The sequence below is a fragment of the Anser cygnoides genome, chromosome 19 (assembly GCF_040182565.1).
Source record: "Anser cygnoides isolate HZ-2024a breed goose chromosome 19, Taihu_goose_T2T_genome, whole genome shotgun sequence".
Taxonomy (NCBI): Eukaryota; Metazoa; Chordata; class Aves; order Anseriformes; family Anatidae; genus Anser; species Anser cygnoides.
In genome coordinates, this window is record NC_089891.1 from 4,822,663 (window position 1) to 4,840,042 (window position 17,380).

The window sequence follows — 17,380 nt, forward strand, 5'->3', positions numbered from 1 at the left end:
CAAGGGACACGGGTTATTTTTGGCAGCCTTACTCAGCTGCCTCGCAGCCGAGCAGGAAGGGAGGGAGGGAAGGAAGGAAGGAAGGAAGGGAGCACAGCCGCCGCTCAGACACCGCCGGGGAAGCCACCGGGGCTGAGCGCAGCCGCGTACCCGCTATGGTGTGGAGGGAAGAGCCCCCGACCTGTGGGACATCCTGCAGCCACACGGCCCCCAGAGAGCATTGTTGGGGAACGGGGGCCAGAAGGGACGTGGGAGGTGCCGTGTGCTGAAAGCAAGGGACTAACGTTGCTCAGACCCAGCCCCAGGACCACGCGATCAGCCCCATGCAAAGCCCTGGTGCAAAGCCTTAAATTTGTACCAATCTCTCCCACCTCCCTGGGACGCCGAAGAGATGGGATCGACCCCAGCCATGACACTGTTGGGCTGCACCAACCCAGAGCTTGCACCGACCATGGGCAAGGGAAAAGCCAGCCCTGAGCTTTGCAGATCTCATAATTTCAGAGAAGACCCCGGCGCTGCCCGTGCAGAGCCCGAGGGCATCGCGCACCCACGGCACCCACCTCTGCAGCTCCTTCAGCGACACCGTCACCCTCAGGCTGTGTCCCAGGAGGAAGAGGGCAGCCAGGATGTCCGCCCACTGCACCATCTCGCCCAGCGGGCCCCCCTTCAGCACCCGCGGGCTGAAAACGTCCCCCGACTCCTCCGTCAGGAAGCCGATGTGAACCAGGATCTGGGGACAGGAGGAGAGGGGTCAGTGCCAAACGGGAAAGGTGTTATCACCATCGGGCAGTTTGGTTTTTACAGGCTTTGGCCAAAAATGACTGATGGTCGTCCCCCCCCCTCCACCTCCTCCTGCAGGCTGTAATTACTCAGGGAAATCACTCGGGTGTGAAGACAAACAATCTATGCCCAATTAGCAAAGACCCAATATTTAGAGGCTCCCGGCAGCTGGGCTCTCTCCGTCTTTAAACCAGGTCCTTTTTCCCCTTGCACAGCAGGGGCTGTCCATGGACGGGGCATGAATCTCCCTGCAGAAAGGGACACCAAGGGGAGGGCACAGGGAAAATGCCAACAGGAGGGCCAACAGCTTCTGGCACTCCTAAGAGCTGTGCCACCCCCTCCCCAAATTGCGGTATCCAGCTGCAAAATTCCGCCCAGATTTTGGTCAAGCTTGTCCTGTGATGTCCCGAGCGCACACAGAGCCATGGCCAAGGCCACCCAGCTGGGAATCACAGAATATTAGGGATTGGAAGGGGCCTCGAAAGATCAGCTAGTCCAATCCCCCTGCCGGAGCAGGACTGAAAACCCACAGGAACACAGCCCAGCCCCTGTAGCCCTGCCGCTGCTGGAGCTGAACACTCCGTGTCCCCGTTCCCACACCCACACCCCCCCCCTCCCCAAGCTGCTCCTACGTGTTTCTGGTCTCTTTGCCGACCCTTCAGCTTCTGCTCGAGGCGCCGGGCCGCCCGCAGCCACTGCTGGGCCAGGTGCCGGATCCTTTTCTTCATGAAGCTGAGCGACTCCTTGCCCGTGCCCACCAGCTCCAGCAGGCGAGCCAGGTCGCTCCGGAAAGCTGCCTGCGGGAGAAGGGAGCGATGCTTTGTGCCTGCTGGGCACTTGCAAGAAAAGTACCGATTTTTATTTTTTCCCCCCCAAGAACCAACTGGAGAGGGGTGGCTTCACTTGGGAAACCCGATGCAGAAGGCAGGTGGGAGAAGTGGAGGATTTTAGGGGTTGCTTCCTCTTCTCGCTGCCTCTCAGCTCGGCTCTTGATGTCAAGGACGTGAGAAAAAGCCCTTGGACTGCCCATGCCTGGGGATGGCAGTGGCACGGGGGTACCCAGGGCAGCCCCAACCAGCCCCCCTTGCACCATGGTTAACACCATGCATCCGAGGTGCCTTCCCAGCCAAACTATCCCCCTCGTGTCACCCGGCCACGAGGTGACACCAGCACTCCACCACGTGCCAAACCCTGAGCCTCAGGGCACCCCGGGTGGGAGAAAACCCACGGGTGGCATCAGGATGGGTGCTGGGGACTGCCCGGGGGACATTTATTGCAGCAGCCCCGTGCCCATCGCATCCCCCCGTGGCCCCGACCTTACCTGGGCGCGAGGTGGCGGTGGGGGGGACGGGGCGGCCGCCGTCTGGTTCCTCCAGGGCAGGGGAGGGCAGAACCACTCAACTTCGCTGAGGTAGATGAGGAATGAGCACTCGGTGCCGTCCACGCCAAAAAATGCATAGCAGGGGTCAGAGGTCCACCGGGCCCTCATCCACTGCAAAGGGGGCAAAGAAACACGGGGGGCTCGTCCCTGGCGCGAGGACCCTCGGTCCTCGTCCCCCTGAGCCACGTTGGGGCTGGGGGCGAGGGCAGGGGGACGAGTGGTGCAGAGCTGCAGAAAAAGGATGGGGTGGTTGTGCTATTTTTGGTGTCTGTCTTTTTTTGTGTTTTTTTTTTTTTCCACCTGTTCCCGTTCTTCCCCCAGACCGAGTCATTACCTCCTAGGTAATGCACTACGGGAATTTCTTCTCATCCCCTGTGCCAGGGCTGCCGATTTCACAGCCCCAGGCACACAACAGGGCGAGGAGGCAGATCCAGCAGCCATCCCCGAAAAGGATTTCACGTGCAGGAGAACAACCAGCGACCGCAGCCCCCATTCATCATTCCCCCCGCCCGGCTCCTGCCAGCCTCTTCCTAATTCAACTCCAAAACCAAATCTCCTCGGGAGACAGGTCGCAGCGCCCGCTATGTAAAATGCACCAATCACCCAGACAGGAGATCGAATTACAGCCTTCCACAATTAAATTACATCCCGAATTCGCTCCAATCGTGGACGGAAAGGGTGCCTCGTGCTAGGGGAGGTGGAAAACGCAACGCCCCGGCGTCATTTCAATATACCCTTCAGTGTCTTTGCAGGGAGACTCAGCCCTGCAGGATCCTGAGCTTGGAAGCAGGAGGCCGGGAAGGGGAGGGGAGAGGGAGATGCTTTTAATTAGTTCGTGTAAATATGCTCTCTGACAAAGCAATCGTGCTCCAGGCCAAATGCCAGGCTGCGCTGAGGTGTAAGGAGTGCGCCGTGGCGGGCAGGACGTGGTATTTGCGATCGAGGTCCCTGCCACCTTAACAAGATGCTCTTCTGCGACACGCTGAGGTTATTCCCCAGACACCGGCACTGCTCCAGATATTTAAAGAAGATGTGACAGTGCTTTCTCCTCGCCTTGCTTCTGTCATTAAACACAGAAAATACCGGCAGGGAGAGACAGCCTCAGGGAGCTGAGCCTGCTGCTGCCTGCCAGCCCCTGGGTCCCCAGCCCCGCTGCTTGAAGCCTTTCCCAGCAGTTTCCAGTTGGGGTCAGCCCCGACTCACCTCCACCTTCCCAGCGCAGTCAGGGTACTTGGGGTCCCTGGGCACCTCGCACTGGTCCCTCCTGCCGTCCCCCACTGCGGAGAGAGGAGTTGGGTGAGGCAGCGCCGGCTGGAGCCACGCGAGGGGATGGGATGGGGCTGGCAGCCCCCGGGCATCATGAGGTGAGATTTTTAGGAGAAAACTAGGGCTGTCGGAGACCAGGGAGTGGGGGTTCCCTCCTCTTCCTGGCTGCAACAGCAAGGCGAGAGCCCTGGAAACCACACTCAGGTCAAAGATGCAGCAACCGCGCGCTGCATCCACACTGAGCTGCCCCAAGTAGTGCCAGGAGCTCTGCCCAAGGGCTTCATGTGCTCCCCTTGGTTTTTGCAGACTGGAGTGGGTTAGGTGGCCTCAGATCAGCATCCACCCTACATTTTTACCAAGTTCTCCATGGCAGGATCTCCCTATTGCACCTGCAGAGCCTGTGTCAGAGCCCAGCTGTGCACAGGACACTTACTTTTTGCGCTCATGAGGCTGTTCCGGAGAATCTGATCTACTTTTATTGCGATGTCCGAGACGTTTTGAGCGATAGCTTGGATCCTCTCCATCAAACCGGCCGCTGGTTGGAACCTGGGATTAAAGCAGAGACACCCTGAAAACATCCCCAAAACCCAGGCAGAGCCGAGCTGTGGGGTGCCACGCGGGAGCGCCTCGTCCTGCACAGGCTTGGCACCGAGCTCAGTGGCTTCAAAGAGATTAGGCTTTAAAACTCCATAAATCCGTTTTCTGCTATTTTTTTTTCCAGCGTGCTCATAAACACAGATATAGCTATGCATTTTACATGGGGAAGTATTAAATATGCCGGAGAAATCTGTTTTCCTTATTTCAAACGTGCTATGTTTGAAAATCCTCTGCTGCAATTGTTGGTCTTGCAGTGCATGCAGGAAGATGGGGGGAGAAAAGAAACAAAAATCAAGCAAAAGGATTAAAAAAAACAGTGAATGGTGAAGGACAGAACCACACCACAAAGCACGCAGGACATGTGGATGGCCCGAACCACCACTGACGGGCGAGCAGATTTCCACTCAGCCTGGTGAGGAGAGGTGCATGAGGGCTTTGGGGCAGGGGGACAGCTATGGGGACAGCTTTGGGGACAGGGCCATCGGCAGCACAGCCTGAGCTAGCTTTGAGCATGGTGTCACACCCCCACAGAGCACACAGGGACCTTCCTGGTACGGCTGAAGATCAAATGCCACCAGCATGAGTTGCTGCACGTGGTGGCTGTCGAGCTAAGGCTCGCGATCAATGCCGTCCTGGGTAAGCAGCACCATTAAACTCCTCTACACAGCACACCGAGCGGCACAAGTGACAGCACTGCAAAAACGCCCGATGTCAATTAAAACCCGTCGTAATTTACACAAGGGCAGGAAAATGCAATCCGTTAGCAGCAGCGCCCTGCCTCTCTCGGTGAGGGGCAGGATCTCCACCTCCGATGCCTCGCTTGCCATTTCCACTGCAAACGATGCCCTGACGAGCTCGGTTATCACGGAAAATAATTTCCCCTTCTGCAGCGTCAGGGCCATGAGATCTTCCCACTGCTGCTGAGATTGTTGTAATACAAGGAAATGTCCTAAGCAGGGAGCAAAACCAAAAGGGCTACCTCAAATACTCCCGGCACAGAAATAGGTACTGGTATCAGGTCCTTCCCCCTGAAGTTTTATGCTTGTTCTCCAGCGGATCACTGAACTTGAAGGCTGGGATTTAAAGTACCTCTGTCCTCAAGGCTAAAAAAATCCTGGTTTTATGAACCGATACTGCTCCGGCTGTTGATTTAAAGTCCATTCTCCAGCAGCAAGCAGCCCACATTTTTCCTTCTGGCATGGTTTATGACCATCGATACTCAAACTGCATACCTCTACAGGGAGCAACATATCTTAGGCTTTTAAGAAATAATAATTAAATGCAGAGGACACCATTGCCCCCAAGTAACTTCCAACCTTTTGCAGAGAATAAAGCCCAGGTCTCCTGCCAGCTGCTGTAACTGCTGAAACAGGGAGATTCCTCATGAGACCCTGGCAAAATACAGACACAAAAATGACCTGCGACAAGCTTGGCTTGTGAGCGTGGCTCTGAGGAGACAAAACACTCCCAGTCTGAGGGCAGAAATACTCAGCCAGCCCTGAAAGCTCTCAAAGCCCTGGTTTTTGGAAGCTTTATTCCACCAGGAAGCCACGGTCAGTCCATGCACGTGATGAGCACGCACAGACTAAAAACTAAAAAGCTAGGACGGGCAGGTGAGGATCAAACAACTCCGGAACTACCAGAGTTACAGCCAACGAGCCCAACCTCCTGCTCTAACAACGGGAAGGGGACGATGGCTCGGCAGGGATGCTCCTCAGGTTTCTCCAGCACTCACAGCAAAGCAAAAGGATGGGCACAGCCACAGCAGCCCCGCTCCAGAGCGCCTAAATCAGGGCACGGTGCAACCTCTACCTGCAGCCAGAAGTTGTCCCAACAGCCGGCCAGGTCTAATCCAGCCCCCAGCAATCAGGAGGACCCCAAAGGCTGAATGCAACCTTGGTCTCCATCTCCTCCCTGACGACCTCCAGACGTCAGCGAGGACCAAGCACTGGCGCTGCCAAACACAAAATCAGGATCTTCACCCCAAATGAACAGCTCAGCCCTGCAGCCAGCACCAATCCTGCTCGCTGCCACCAGGTCTGGCCCAGCACCTCTCTGCTCGCCCAGCTCCTGCACGCTGCAGCGCTTCCCCGAACACAAAGGCTTCGAGGCTTTGATGTAAGATGTATGTTTGATCACGGCGTGTCAGCAGCGCTTGCAGTTCTCCGAAACAAGACAGCCGCGTCACGCCGGGCTTCCCGCAAGCTGCGGGAGGGTTACCTGAGAGGAGACGAAAACTGAACTGACCCGGATCAAGAAGCCAAGGGAATATTTCGCTCCCTTCAGCTATTCTGGAGCTGAAACGTCCAGCGTGGTCCTTGGCATGTTTTATATATTAAAAGGAAGGAATAACTGCAGAAAACATCCCAAACCATGCTCAGTCTAGCATCACCTGCACGTTTACTCTTCAAATCAGCCTCCTCCAAACCCCCCCCCGCTTTGAGCACCTGGTTCCAAGGGCTTTGGGTGCAGCACCCATCCCGCTGCCTCCTCTGCCGGGCACCAGGGCACAGCTCGAGCAGCAAATTTCATTTAACGCGTTAACGAGACGACAAAGAGGTTAAGCAGAAGCTACATCACCAATCATTAAAGCGATTTGTCACCTGGGCAGAGGACAAGAAAATAAAATACCTAAGGCAAAAACTCTAAGGCAAAGAGGTTTCCTGCAGCTCGTCAGAATTTGATACCTTATTCTTAGCACCCGGAGACACGGGGAAGGACAAGGTAAGTGGCTCATTCTGCTAAACGACAGCTCAGCAGAACAGAAACGTCGCTCGTTATCCAAAAAACAGCAGCAAGATCACAGACTGTTTACCCAGCACGAGAAGCAGGGTGTGCAGAGTCACAGCACGTAGCTGGAGCAGGACGGTGCCTGGAAGGGACCAGGCAGGACACGCTCAATGTGCCACAAAGCCTGCTCCCTGCGGGGTCTCAGGCTGTGGGTGCAGCCCTCACCAGCACAGCAGGATGAAGAACTCTTTACCAGCAACGCCGCTGCGTGGGGAGCAGCAACGGGCCCCTTCTTCCCTTCTTGCTTTTTTAATTTTTCTCTAGCGACGATATAAATGCCATCGAAATGCGCTGGGGCTATGCCAGCTATTGAAACTATAGTAAATTACTATAGGTTTTCTACAAGAAATTTTTCCCTGGGACCTTAAAACCACTTACTACGGCAAATACAGTACTTTTACTTCTAACCATCAATATTGACTTCATCTTTATTATTTTCAGATTTATACTTCCCCATGTTGATTACGATTCAGATCACACGGTGGCTTATAACGCACTGTATACAGTATTCATCTCATTTCAAAAACTGCTATTAAGATGTATCTTTCCCCACAGGCAGATCATTTGCCATATAATGTAGCCAGAGGTTGAATTTTCCTTTACTTTTTTATACATTAATTTGGTTCCCTTCACTTTGTCTCTTGCTCCCAACCCTGCAGCAGCAGCTCAGACTCAGCTTGTTTATCCCTTTACAAGGTACCGTATTTTTATTGCCTTTTATAAAAAGTGGCATTATGAAAAGATGAATCTCTTTCTATTTGTGTGTTGTCTTCATAATACAAACCCTAAGCATATTTGTTTGCTCATCCTATATTTCTTGCTATTAACTGGTGAAAGCAGTGACTTTGGAGGACCGCTACAGATGGAGAAAAGCAGATGTTTTGAAGATCATACATTAACAAACGCAACATTCGTACAGCGCCGTTTACCAAAGGACTTCAACTTGTTCATGACAATGTCTGTGCTGTCATTTGCCTTTTTAAAGATTTTTTTTGCCCAAAGAAGCGAGGAAGACGAGACATGCGAGCACAAAATGCACCTGCCCAGCCACACCGCAGGACAGGGAACCCAAATCCCGAGGGGCACCGATGGCAAACCTTCCATCCACATCCTTGTGCACAACCCCTACAAGGGGGTCGCACATACCCAAAAGCACAAAGAGGAAAAAAAAACCCTTAGGGCAGGGAGATCGCCTGCTGGCTGCTGCTCTCCCCAGATTTCGGGTCGCTGTCCCCTGCACCGTGGCTCACAACAGGGGCTGCAGCGGGGGCTGGCTGGGTGCCCCATTCACGAGGACCAGCCGCACGTTTTGTGTTTATTTGAGTTGTAAACCTGGATTTATCCCCAGAAATCTGGTGCTGAAGCTACTCCTTACGTGTGCGTACACGAACTTTGCTTGGCCTTAGCGCGCAGCCATGGGGGGCCATGAGAACCGCCGAGGCCTGTGGGGCACCACGATGGGAGCTTGGAAAGGCTCAGAGCCGCAGGGAGCAGAGGAAAAGCCCAAAGCCTTTCTATCGACCTGCCAGAAAAGTATAGCTAAAAAAAAAAAAAAAAAAGGAAAAAACAGGGAAAATTAGGGAGAAAAACAGGCAAAGGTGAACAAACAACACTGAGCAGGTGCAAACCCCACTGCACAACGCGTTACTGGGAATCCCACAGCTGACAGGGCACAAAGTGCAGCAAGATGTGGGGCTGGGGCACGCACCCCATGCTCCCCAGACCCTTTGCGGCCCCTGTCGGTGCCCTGGGTGCCCCAGGTCCCATCGCAGCACAGGGACGGTGCCGCTGCTCCCCAGGAGCCGTGCACTAAACCCCATGCAACTGAGAAGGGTTTTATGCTTCACAGGCAGCCCCGGCCAGTCAACTGGATAAAAATAAAAACAAATGCATTAAAAAAAATACATCACAGAATGGTGCACGCTTCAAATATAATTTCTGGTATCTCTGTATTCAGCAATCTTTTTCATTACATCTCAGGGCTGAGACAAACAGCTCAATCTCCTCTCTGTGAATACTTGAATAAAGACCCAAGATCGCTTGGGCTCTGTTTGCACTCTTCGTGAATTCATATCGGGCAAATAACCCAGAGAATGTATTATTTCAGGACAGGACCATGCCAGGGAAACTCATTTGAAGCAAACATCGGATGCTGCACGAGCAGAGCCGCTGCTGAGCTCCTCCAGTCAAGCTACTTCAGCAAATTGTGGGAGGGAAACCACGCGGGCGACCAGCCCCGGCTGTCCGAATGACGGATCACGTTGTAAATACCAGGGCATTTTCCTCACTGAAGTACTTCGATTTATTTTAATTTCCATTTACCGCGGGTGACGTTTTGCACAAAAATGCATTTAAAGGCTCAGGCCCTGAGTGAGCTGCGGTGCCCCTTGGGAAGCCTCTGCCTTTGCAGGGAGCAGGCAATACATTTCCCAAGAAATAAGGTCCCTGATGAAAACCTTGACCAACTTCCCAGTCAGGGTGGTATTGCAACCCTGCAACGAGCACCCAGCGCATACTTCAACACAAGCAGAGCTTGCCAGCAATGTGTAATTGAGGTTGATAATTAAAATACTTTACGAATGCTATAAACTGCTGAGGGATCCTTCCCGAGCAGGATACGAGGCTGCAGCCACAAGCCCTCCTCTCCCTAACTCCATGCGGAGCAGAACAGAGCCAAGCCCTAAGCACAGGCATCCGCGAGTTTTATTCCTGTGAACACGAAGGGTCGCAGACACGAGGGTTACGGGCTCAGTCACCTCGATGTACCTTAATCTTCGCTTGATTGGGGCATAAATCAGATGTGTTTGCTGCACGCTCGGGCAGTGTAATGCCTGCAGGCTGCCAGAAACGGCCTTCGGGGGGCCCTGGAGATGTCACCATCCTTGGCAGACTGCTGAGGACGACATCCAAAAGCAACTCGCCCAAAAGTTAGACAAAAATACCCATTTTGCCCACGTGAGGCCATGCTGCGGGCACTGTGGGAGGATGCTCCCTGTGTCCCACGGGTGCTGAGGGCTCTCCAGCCGCAAGCTGCCTGAAGTGACTCAAGCACAGCTCAAAAACACCAGGAGAACACGTTAACTCCACGCACTAACCCATCGAGAAGCCTCCTTGGCAAAGCCCTGCGTAAGGCAGCCCCCAGCACATCGACATTTTGGGCTGAAAATGAACAAAAAGCAAAGCCTGCTGAGGAACTGGCCACAGCAAACTGAGCTGGAGGTGCTGGGGAGATGCAAACCCAGAACAAGGGGGGAGAGGAGCTGGGTGATGCCAGGGGGGCCCCAATATCAGCAGCGATGTCCCCAAGGCACTCCTCAATGGCAGCGATTCGGGGACAAACGGAGCCGGGCAGGACGCAGGAACCCCGTCCGTTCGGTGTCACACTGTGCGACCTGTAATTACCGGGGGAATTCGGAGTCGTGTAACGATTACAAGAACAAATACTTTAAGCGCGTGGAAATTAACTGAGCCCTGGCAGTAATTAAGCTTGAAGATTAATCAGTCATTAGCAAATAACACCCTTCGTCTGCTAACCACTACGCAGGGCCGAGGAAAGAGAGGGGCGGCAGGGCAGGGCACTGGCACGCAGACCCCGGCCTGGGACCCCCGCTGCCACCTACCATGTGGGGACAGCCCCAGGACAGGGACCAGGGCTCCCCGAGCCCCCCAGCTCTGGCATTTTTGGGGTCCATTTGGGATCAGCCACCTCGCACCCGCTCCATCCCTCCCCAAGCTCTTTCCAGCAAGGCCCCGGTGCTTCTCCCGCAAGCTAACGTTTCCCCTGCCCAGCAAACAGCTCTCCAGGAAGCTTCCATAAGTACTTCTAATTTCCTTCCCTCTGATGATTTACGAGGGTTGCATTCAATTAACAGCGGCATTGATTTTCCTGCCGCTGACTGGCAGCCTGCTGGCGCTCGCTGTGAAAGCCACCGCTCACCTTCCCGCAGGGGCAGGGAGCACGGACGGCTGGAAAAGGGACTCAGGAAACCCAGGGGCAGGCAGGGTGCTGCAGCTGGTGCCCCTAACCCAGTGTGACAAGCCATGGACCTTCCCAAAAAAACCCTTGGCACCTCCTCTAGGTCGGATTTTGGACACTTGGGTGTGCCAAAAGCTGTCTCTAAAGCCCTGCAGGAGCGATGCACAGAGGCACCCACGCGTGCCCAGCCCCAGACAGCACCTACAGAGCTGAAGATGACTTTTGCCATCTTGGGGAGCCTTCCAGCTGCGTAAAGCTGCTTGTCCTGACTGCTGGGGGGCTTTCCAAGGCCGGTGGTTCATTACACCCCGCATATTTGGATTCCTCCTTGTCCTTTTCCCTGCAGAAATCCACCCCTCCGGGCTGGCGCGGGGGCACAGGCTGCGCTGCAGATTGCAGGGGGTTCTGTACAGCACACGGGGGGCTCGTCCCTATCCAGGAGGTGCTCTGCCAGCCCACATCCTTCCTATTTCGGTGGAGATCCTATCATAGGCATGAGAGCACTTTGGAAAGGTGAGAAACAATCCTCTGCTGCTCAGACGGAGTCGCGGGCACCAGTGTTTGCGCTGACCGGGAAGGGGATGGGCACAGCAGCTGTGCTAACCAGAGGGGCTTTAAAGAATCAGATCCCTTTGAAATTATCACCCTTTAATCGTATCAGCGTTCACCGACAGCTTCAAGTCTGTCACGGGAGATCAAAGAGGGAGGGAAGAGGGAAGAGGCCGGGATGGAGCCAACAACCTCACGCCCAGGCTGGGGCTGCCTTGGGCTCAGCTGCTGGAGCCCCTTCCCCTCGGGGCCCTACAACGAAGCCAAGCCCCAGAGGCTACAGGGGAGGAGGAAGCACAAAGGAAATGCTCGGAAGCGCTCAGAGACACTAAGGACCATCAACCCCACCAGCTTCATCTGCCATTTGGGATGCTCCCAGGGGACAATTTATACGGAACAAAAGGTGATGAGCTGGAAGATGTCACCCCTGCCAAGGAATATTCTGCCCCTGAAAACTGAGAAAGCTGTAGTTTCCAGCACTCGGTGCCATCTCAGAGCAGCCACAAAACCCAGAGGATGCTTTGAGCAGGTCTATCAGCTCCCATCCTCCGTGGTCTGTCTGCCCCAGACTCAGCAGATGAATCAGATCCTCCCCTCAGCCCTGCCATTAGAAACCCAGAGCTGTGACACCCCCGCATCAGGGTCACTGCTAGGTGTCACCAGCACGTGTCACCAAGGGCCACTCGTCCCTCTGAAGTGCCCGAGACCACCCTGGACCCACCTGGGACAAGCAGCTCCACAGGGCTGCCACCACCCAACGTGAGATTTCCCTCCAAAGCGATCGCCACCAGCCCACATAAACGCTTCTAGGTTAATCTTTTGGCTGCTGATGTACAGCAATTACCGGAACCTGGAATTGTTCGTTCTTTTAATGAGAAATTGGCCAAAAACATCATCAAATGGGAGCCAGCGCCTTCCAGTCTAGCAGCCACATCCCTTCCTGGGCAGGATTTCTGCTGTCCTGCTCGTTCCCCCAGCCATCAGCCAGCCCCGCGACGACAACACCCCCAGCAGCCACCATCACACAGACAAATGATATTTTTCAGTGGTTAAAATTACATTACTGAAAAGGCAAGAGCGCGCACTCGCAGGCTTCCTGTGCAGCTTTAATTCGTGCATGCACTCAGTTCAGCGCAGCCCAGCCTTTAATTGCAGGCTCTCTTACTCTATTTTCCATTAGAGGTGCAGAAGAGACTCAGAAGGAAAGCGAGGGAGAGGAGTGGAAATGATCGTGGAAACACCGAGGTGCAGAAACCCTCACCAGCCGCCGAGCAAAAGCAAAACGCAGCAGCACCCGCGGTGGCCTCGGTGACAAGGTGCAGGGCAGCGGGGACAATTGTGTGTCACATCCCTGCACCGTGTCACCGGGATCTCTGCCTGAGCAAAGCCTGCTCTGCATTTTCCCAACCTTGCAGAGCTTGCCACAAGCACTGCCCCTTGGTGGTGTTTTTTTTTGTTTTGGTTTGTTTTTTTCCACCTCTGCCCCTCCGTATTCGAGTTCCTTTACCTACTATATTTTTGCAGGCCATGGAGTGACAGCAAATTAGTACGAATAAATGTTTAAAACCTCCCTAGCAAAAGGTAAATCTCTTTGTCTCTTTGGTAAATCAGCTTATTGTGATTTGAAGGCTGATGGCACCTCTCACGCCATCGGCGCATGGCACGGACACAGCCCGTGTACCACGGGAGCACTGGTGCCGTGCCACAAGCGTTTCAGGGCTGGCCAGTTTGCTGGTATTTCATTTTTAGCCTCGCTCGGCTCCAAGGCTGGACATCTCAGCCCCGTGTCTCAAACCACGGTCATTTCGGTGGCTGTTTCAGCTTGGTGTTTCCGAAAGGGAGGATGGAGAGGGCGGGAGAGGAAGCTGTGGGGCTGGTGGCTCGGTGCCAGGCAGGACACCCAGGCTTTGTTCCCTTCGCAGCCCTATTAGTTTTATTTTTATTGCTTTGCATCCTGGACAGACCATACAATCGCCTGCCACCTGGGGCTGCTGCCTGCATGGGAGGTGTGACGCCTCCTTACCCTCCGCAGGACACAGCAGCACGGGGTGGACGATGAGAGGAGCAAGGCTGGGATTTCCCAGATCCTCCCCATGGCTCCAGGCATCACCTGGGCACCGATTTGGAGCCTCATCTGCAGGCAACCCATCCCCTGCGGTGCTCCTGCAGCGGCAGCAAGCACGATGGAGACGTGTTTGCAGGGAGAACGTGAGCACAGAGCAGCAGAGCTCGCTCCGGGGTTTGATAGCAGAGGGATGACAGCCCCCTTTGCACCATGTCCTGCTCTAACCCAGCTCCAGCTCTGCCACGGCACAGTGGTGAAGAGATGCTCTTCCACACTGCGACACCAGCAGCAGGGACAGGTGCTCCAGGTAACCCCCAGGTTCATGGTAACTTCAGAAATTCCCCAAAAAAAAACTTTCCAGGAAAGGCAAACACCACCGATGCAGATCTCCCCAAGTCCCATGCCCTGGGGAGCTTTGCCAGCAGCTCAGCCCAGGAGTTTTGACACCGCTGAACACATTGGGGGGATTTTTGCTTCTGCAGATCCCCCAAGCCCGTGATCCAGAGGCCAGCAGCGGTGCCCGGGGCCGCACGGGACATCAGTGCAGCCGACTGACCTGTCCAGAGGGAAGCGCGCTTCGTCCCCTTTGTGGAAGTCAGTGCTGTTCTCCAGCCTGGCCAGGATGTCCATCCTCTTCATCAGCAGCTCCAGCATGTCGCTCATTCGCCGCAGCACCCCTCGGGACTCCAGCGCGCCCATCACTGCAGGGGCACAAAGAGCAAGGGGACACGGTCACAGCCGGGCGCTGCCGTAGGTCACCGAGCCGGGCAATGAGACAGCGAGACCACCCCGCGATGCTTCAGCCCCGAGCTGCCCACAGTGCTGCCCCTGTGCCCCCCAGGTGGGCTCGGTGGGTTTGGGGCCATCTCAGTGCCCTGCACATCCCCTCCCTGGCTTTGCAGCCCCATACCCATCGTCATGCCCAAGGTGCGGAGCTCGGAGTAATCCCTGCCTGTGCCCGAATTTATCCGGGCTGCTGCAGATCCCATTAACCAGCCCCAGCCCTGTCCTCACCTGCCTCTCTGGGCACAAACTCCCGGCACACCCACCCGACCCTGCCTGTCCCAAGTGCTTACAGAAACCAAACTTCATTCTTGAGCACTAAACAAGCAGCCTTTTGTTACACGCTTCTATTTTTCACCCTGCGAGACCCACCTAGCCCAGCATCCTGCCTTTGGCAGCAGCCTAAAGGGGATGTTTAGGGAAAAGCACGAGAAACAGAGCAAATCCCCGCTCCTCCCTCAACACATCCTCCCAGCAGCACCACGTTTTCCTACTGCAGGGAAAAAAAAAATCTTTTCTACCCAAACCAACTACAGGATAGGTGCCCCAGGCGCTGGAAATAGCTCACTGTTTGTGCATTGCATCTTAGCAAATTCTTCCAGCAGGGAAAAACCCCCGATTCCCAGCCCCATTTTGCACTCTGCTTGCTTCGGGCTGGCACGACACCGACCAACGTTGTGCTGAAATTGCTGACAGCCGAGCTCCCCGAGCCCCCGGACCGGCAACACGCGGGGTCCTGGTTTGATCTTCTGCTTAGTGACAGGCAGCCCCGAGCCCCAAGCCAAGGAATGGAAAATAAAGCTCCCGTTTCATCTCAGCATGCTTCATTTCATGTCCGCAATAACTTAATCAGCGCATAATCCCCAAACTTCTCCCGTTTAGCTTATCTCCACACACATGTGCTTGTCAAGAGGCAGCACACATTTTGTTTACGGAGCCGCAGGAGATGCACAGACGGATGCTGCGGGGGGCTATCGGGATCTGGGCACCTCCCCTGCTGCTGCAGACGGGCACAAACCCAGCTGTAGGAAGGTCAGAGTGCAGCCCCCTGCCCACGTCAAGCAGAACAGGGACCTATACATTGGTGGCATCCAAATGACCGTGGTGTTTTATGGCCGTGCTGGGATCTGGCTGCCCCAGGAAATCTCCCAAGGTTTGACTCTGATGCTGCAGTGCTGGCGCCGTGCAGGCAGCAGGGGGGATTCGCAGCTCCGATACGGGAGGGCTGCATCGGGCACCACAGCTGATCCAGGGGCTTCGGCACCCACGTCCCCCCCTGCACCAGGCTCCTGAGCACCCCACAGAGCTGGGCAGCGCTCGGTGCTCGCCCCAGCAGCTCCGTGGGTGCTGTGAGAGCATCGCATTGCTGCCACATGCACCTGAGCAAGGTTACATCCGAGCCCTAAACCCTACGGGAAGCTGATGGCAGGCCAGCAGGACCTCGCCAAGGCCAGCAGGAATCTTGCCGCTTGGCTAAGATTATCAACAACACATTATTTTTTCCTGACACTATCCAATAAAATGGAAGAAAAACAGAGTGAAAGCAATTCCAAAAAAAAATAAATAAATTGTCCCATCCATTCCTGGGACTTTCAAACCCTCCCTGCACTCCCATGGCAAGGAGTTGGAGACTTCTGCTTGGATCAGTGGGTGCCCGTGGTCTTGAGCAGCCCCAGACCACCCTGGCCAGGTCCAGGAATGGACCAGGCCACCTTTGCCTACCCTATTTCCCAAGCCAGAGCCCAATCCTCTGGGTGGGGCAGGAGTCACAGCCTTTCTCACTAAAAGGCAGAACTGCTGAAAAATGCACAATTAAAAGATGCTGTGGGGGTCAAAAGTGGAAATTTGGACCCCGGAGCTCAATTTGCTCTGTCCAGGGACGTCCCCAGACGCAGCTGGGCAAACACGGCAAAGACATGGTCAACAAAAGCATTTTGAAAGGGGCTTAAGTCAAAAAATCCACCCCGAAAATGTGTCCTGGGTGGATCGGGAGCCCACAGCCGTGCTGCTCTGCTGGGAAATGGCGAGGGAGATCCCGGCAGGGGAGCGGGGATGATTTAGTGTCGCTGCCGCCTTCGCCGCTCAGAGCCGGCCTGCCGCCCCGCTTCGTAGCCAGGCTGCACTCGTTTAATTAAGAACGCTCATTTAGCCGTGCTGCTCGTTTGAAATTTAAATGGCTGCTCGCAAAGCCCAGGCAGCAACCAGCTCTGCCCCTTATTAACACCCAGCCACACGCAGGGAGCTGGTCCCCATGGAGAAGAGCCAGGAAAAGCCCTCCCAGGGGGCCACCACCTCCCCAGCAAGCCCCTTGGGGTCACCCGTGGGCATCTCCCACATCGCAACCCCCCCGGGACCCTGCTGCAGCCCCCCTGTGCCGGGGGGGGTCTCACCCTTCATGCGGGGCTGTCCTGGCACATGTGTCCCCCCCCACCGTGCCCTCCCCTGGCTCCTGAAGTGAAGTCCAAGCTCTGCCCATCGCCACCTCTCCTCTGCCGGGGTTGGCTTTTCCCCTTGTTGTTGTTGTTCCAGGAGCTTCAGGAGGATAACGAGGACAATTTGACATTTTTGGCAACCATTATTACGTCTCTTGGAAAGCCTGCCTCATTAAAAACCCCAAAGAAAGGAGGAAAAGTGCTGAAGCCACTCTTTTTAAAACGCGCAGGAGCCGGGGTTCATTTGTCACCCCGACGCGGGCACTCGCAGCAGCCAGGCAGGGGCCGCGCTGCCCCCGAGCCCCCACCTGCATTTTGCCAGCTCCCTCTCAAATAAAACTCCTTAAAACCATGCGCCAGCAAGCTCAGAAGATGTCACGTCCCCAAACACCCGCCCGGGGTAGGGGTTGCCTGCCTGGCTGCGGGGATTTGAGCCCCTAAACCCACGATGAAGATCCTCGAGAGCACGGCAGGAGGCAGGAAAAACCCAAACCTGAACCAACAGCACAAAAACCCAGCGAAACAGCCTCGCAAGCAACTTCCCTCTAAAAAACAAAGAGCGAGAGAGCTGCTAATTACAAAAGAGAAATATTCTAATTACCCTTGATAATCAGCAATGATGGGAGAGAAAACACAAGTAAAACTGCTCAACGGATTAATTGGAGTTTGCCAAAGTGTGACAGGTTTCTGACAGTTTTCTGAGTGGCAGACACTCTTTAAAGGCAATCACCGAACCTGACAGAGGTTTTCATAGTAGCACT

At 55.0% G+C, this 17,380-nt stretch overlaps 1 protein-coding gene across 1 annotated transcript in view; it reads right to left on the reverse strand.

The window, feature by feature from the left end:
- The window catches only part of MGAT5B (alpha-1,6-mannosylglycoprotein 6-beta-N-acetylglucosaminyltransferase B), a 60,324-nt gene that overhangs the window by 25,770 nt on the left and 17,174 nt on the right, over positions 1–17,380 (reverse strand). The window contains exons 3-8 of the mRNA XM_048064530.2: positions 13,961–14,105; positions 3,861–3,973; positions 3,365–3,438; positions 2,102–2,272; positions 1,413–1,577; positions 561–730 (exon numbers count right to left, since the gene is read on the reverse strand). Of these exons, the coding sequence (XP_047920487.1) occupies positions 561–730; positions 1,413–1,577; positions 2,102–2,272; positions 3,365–3,438; positions 3,861–3,973; positions 13,961–14,105 (838 nt within the window). The remainder of the gene's footprint in view (positions 1–560; positions 731–1,412; positions 1,578–2,101; positions 2,273–3,364; positions 3,439–3,860; positions 3,974–13,960; positions 14,106–17,380) is intronic.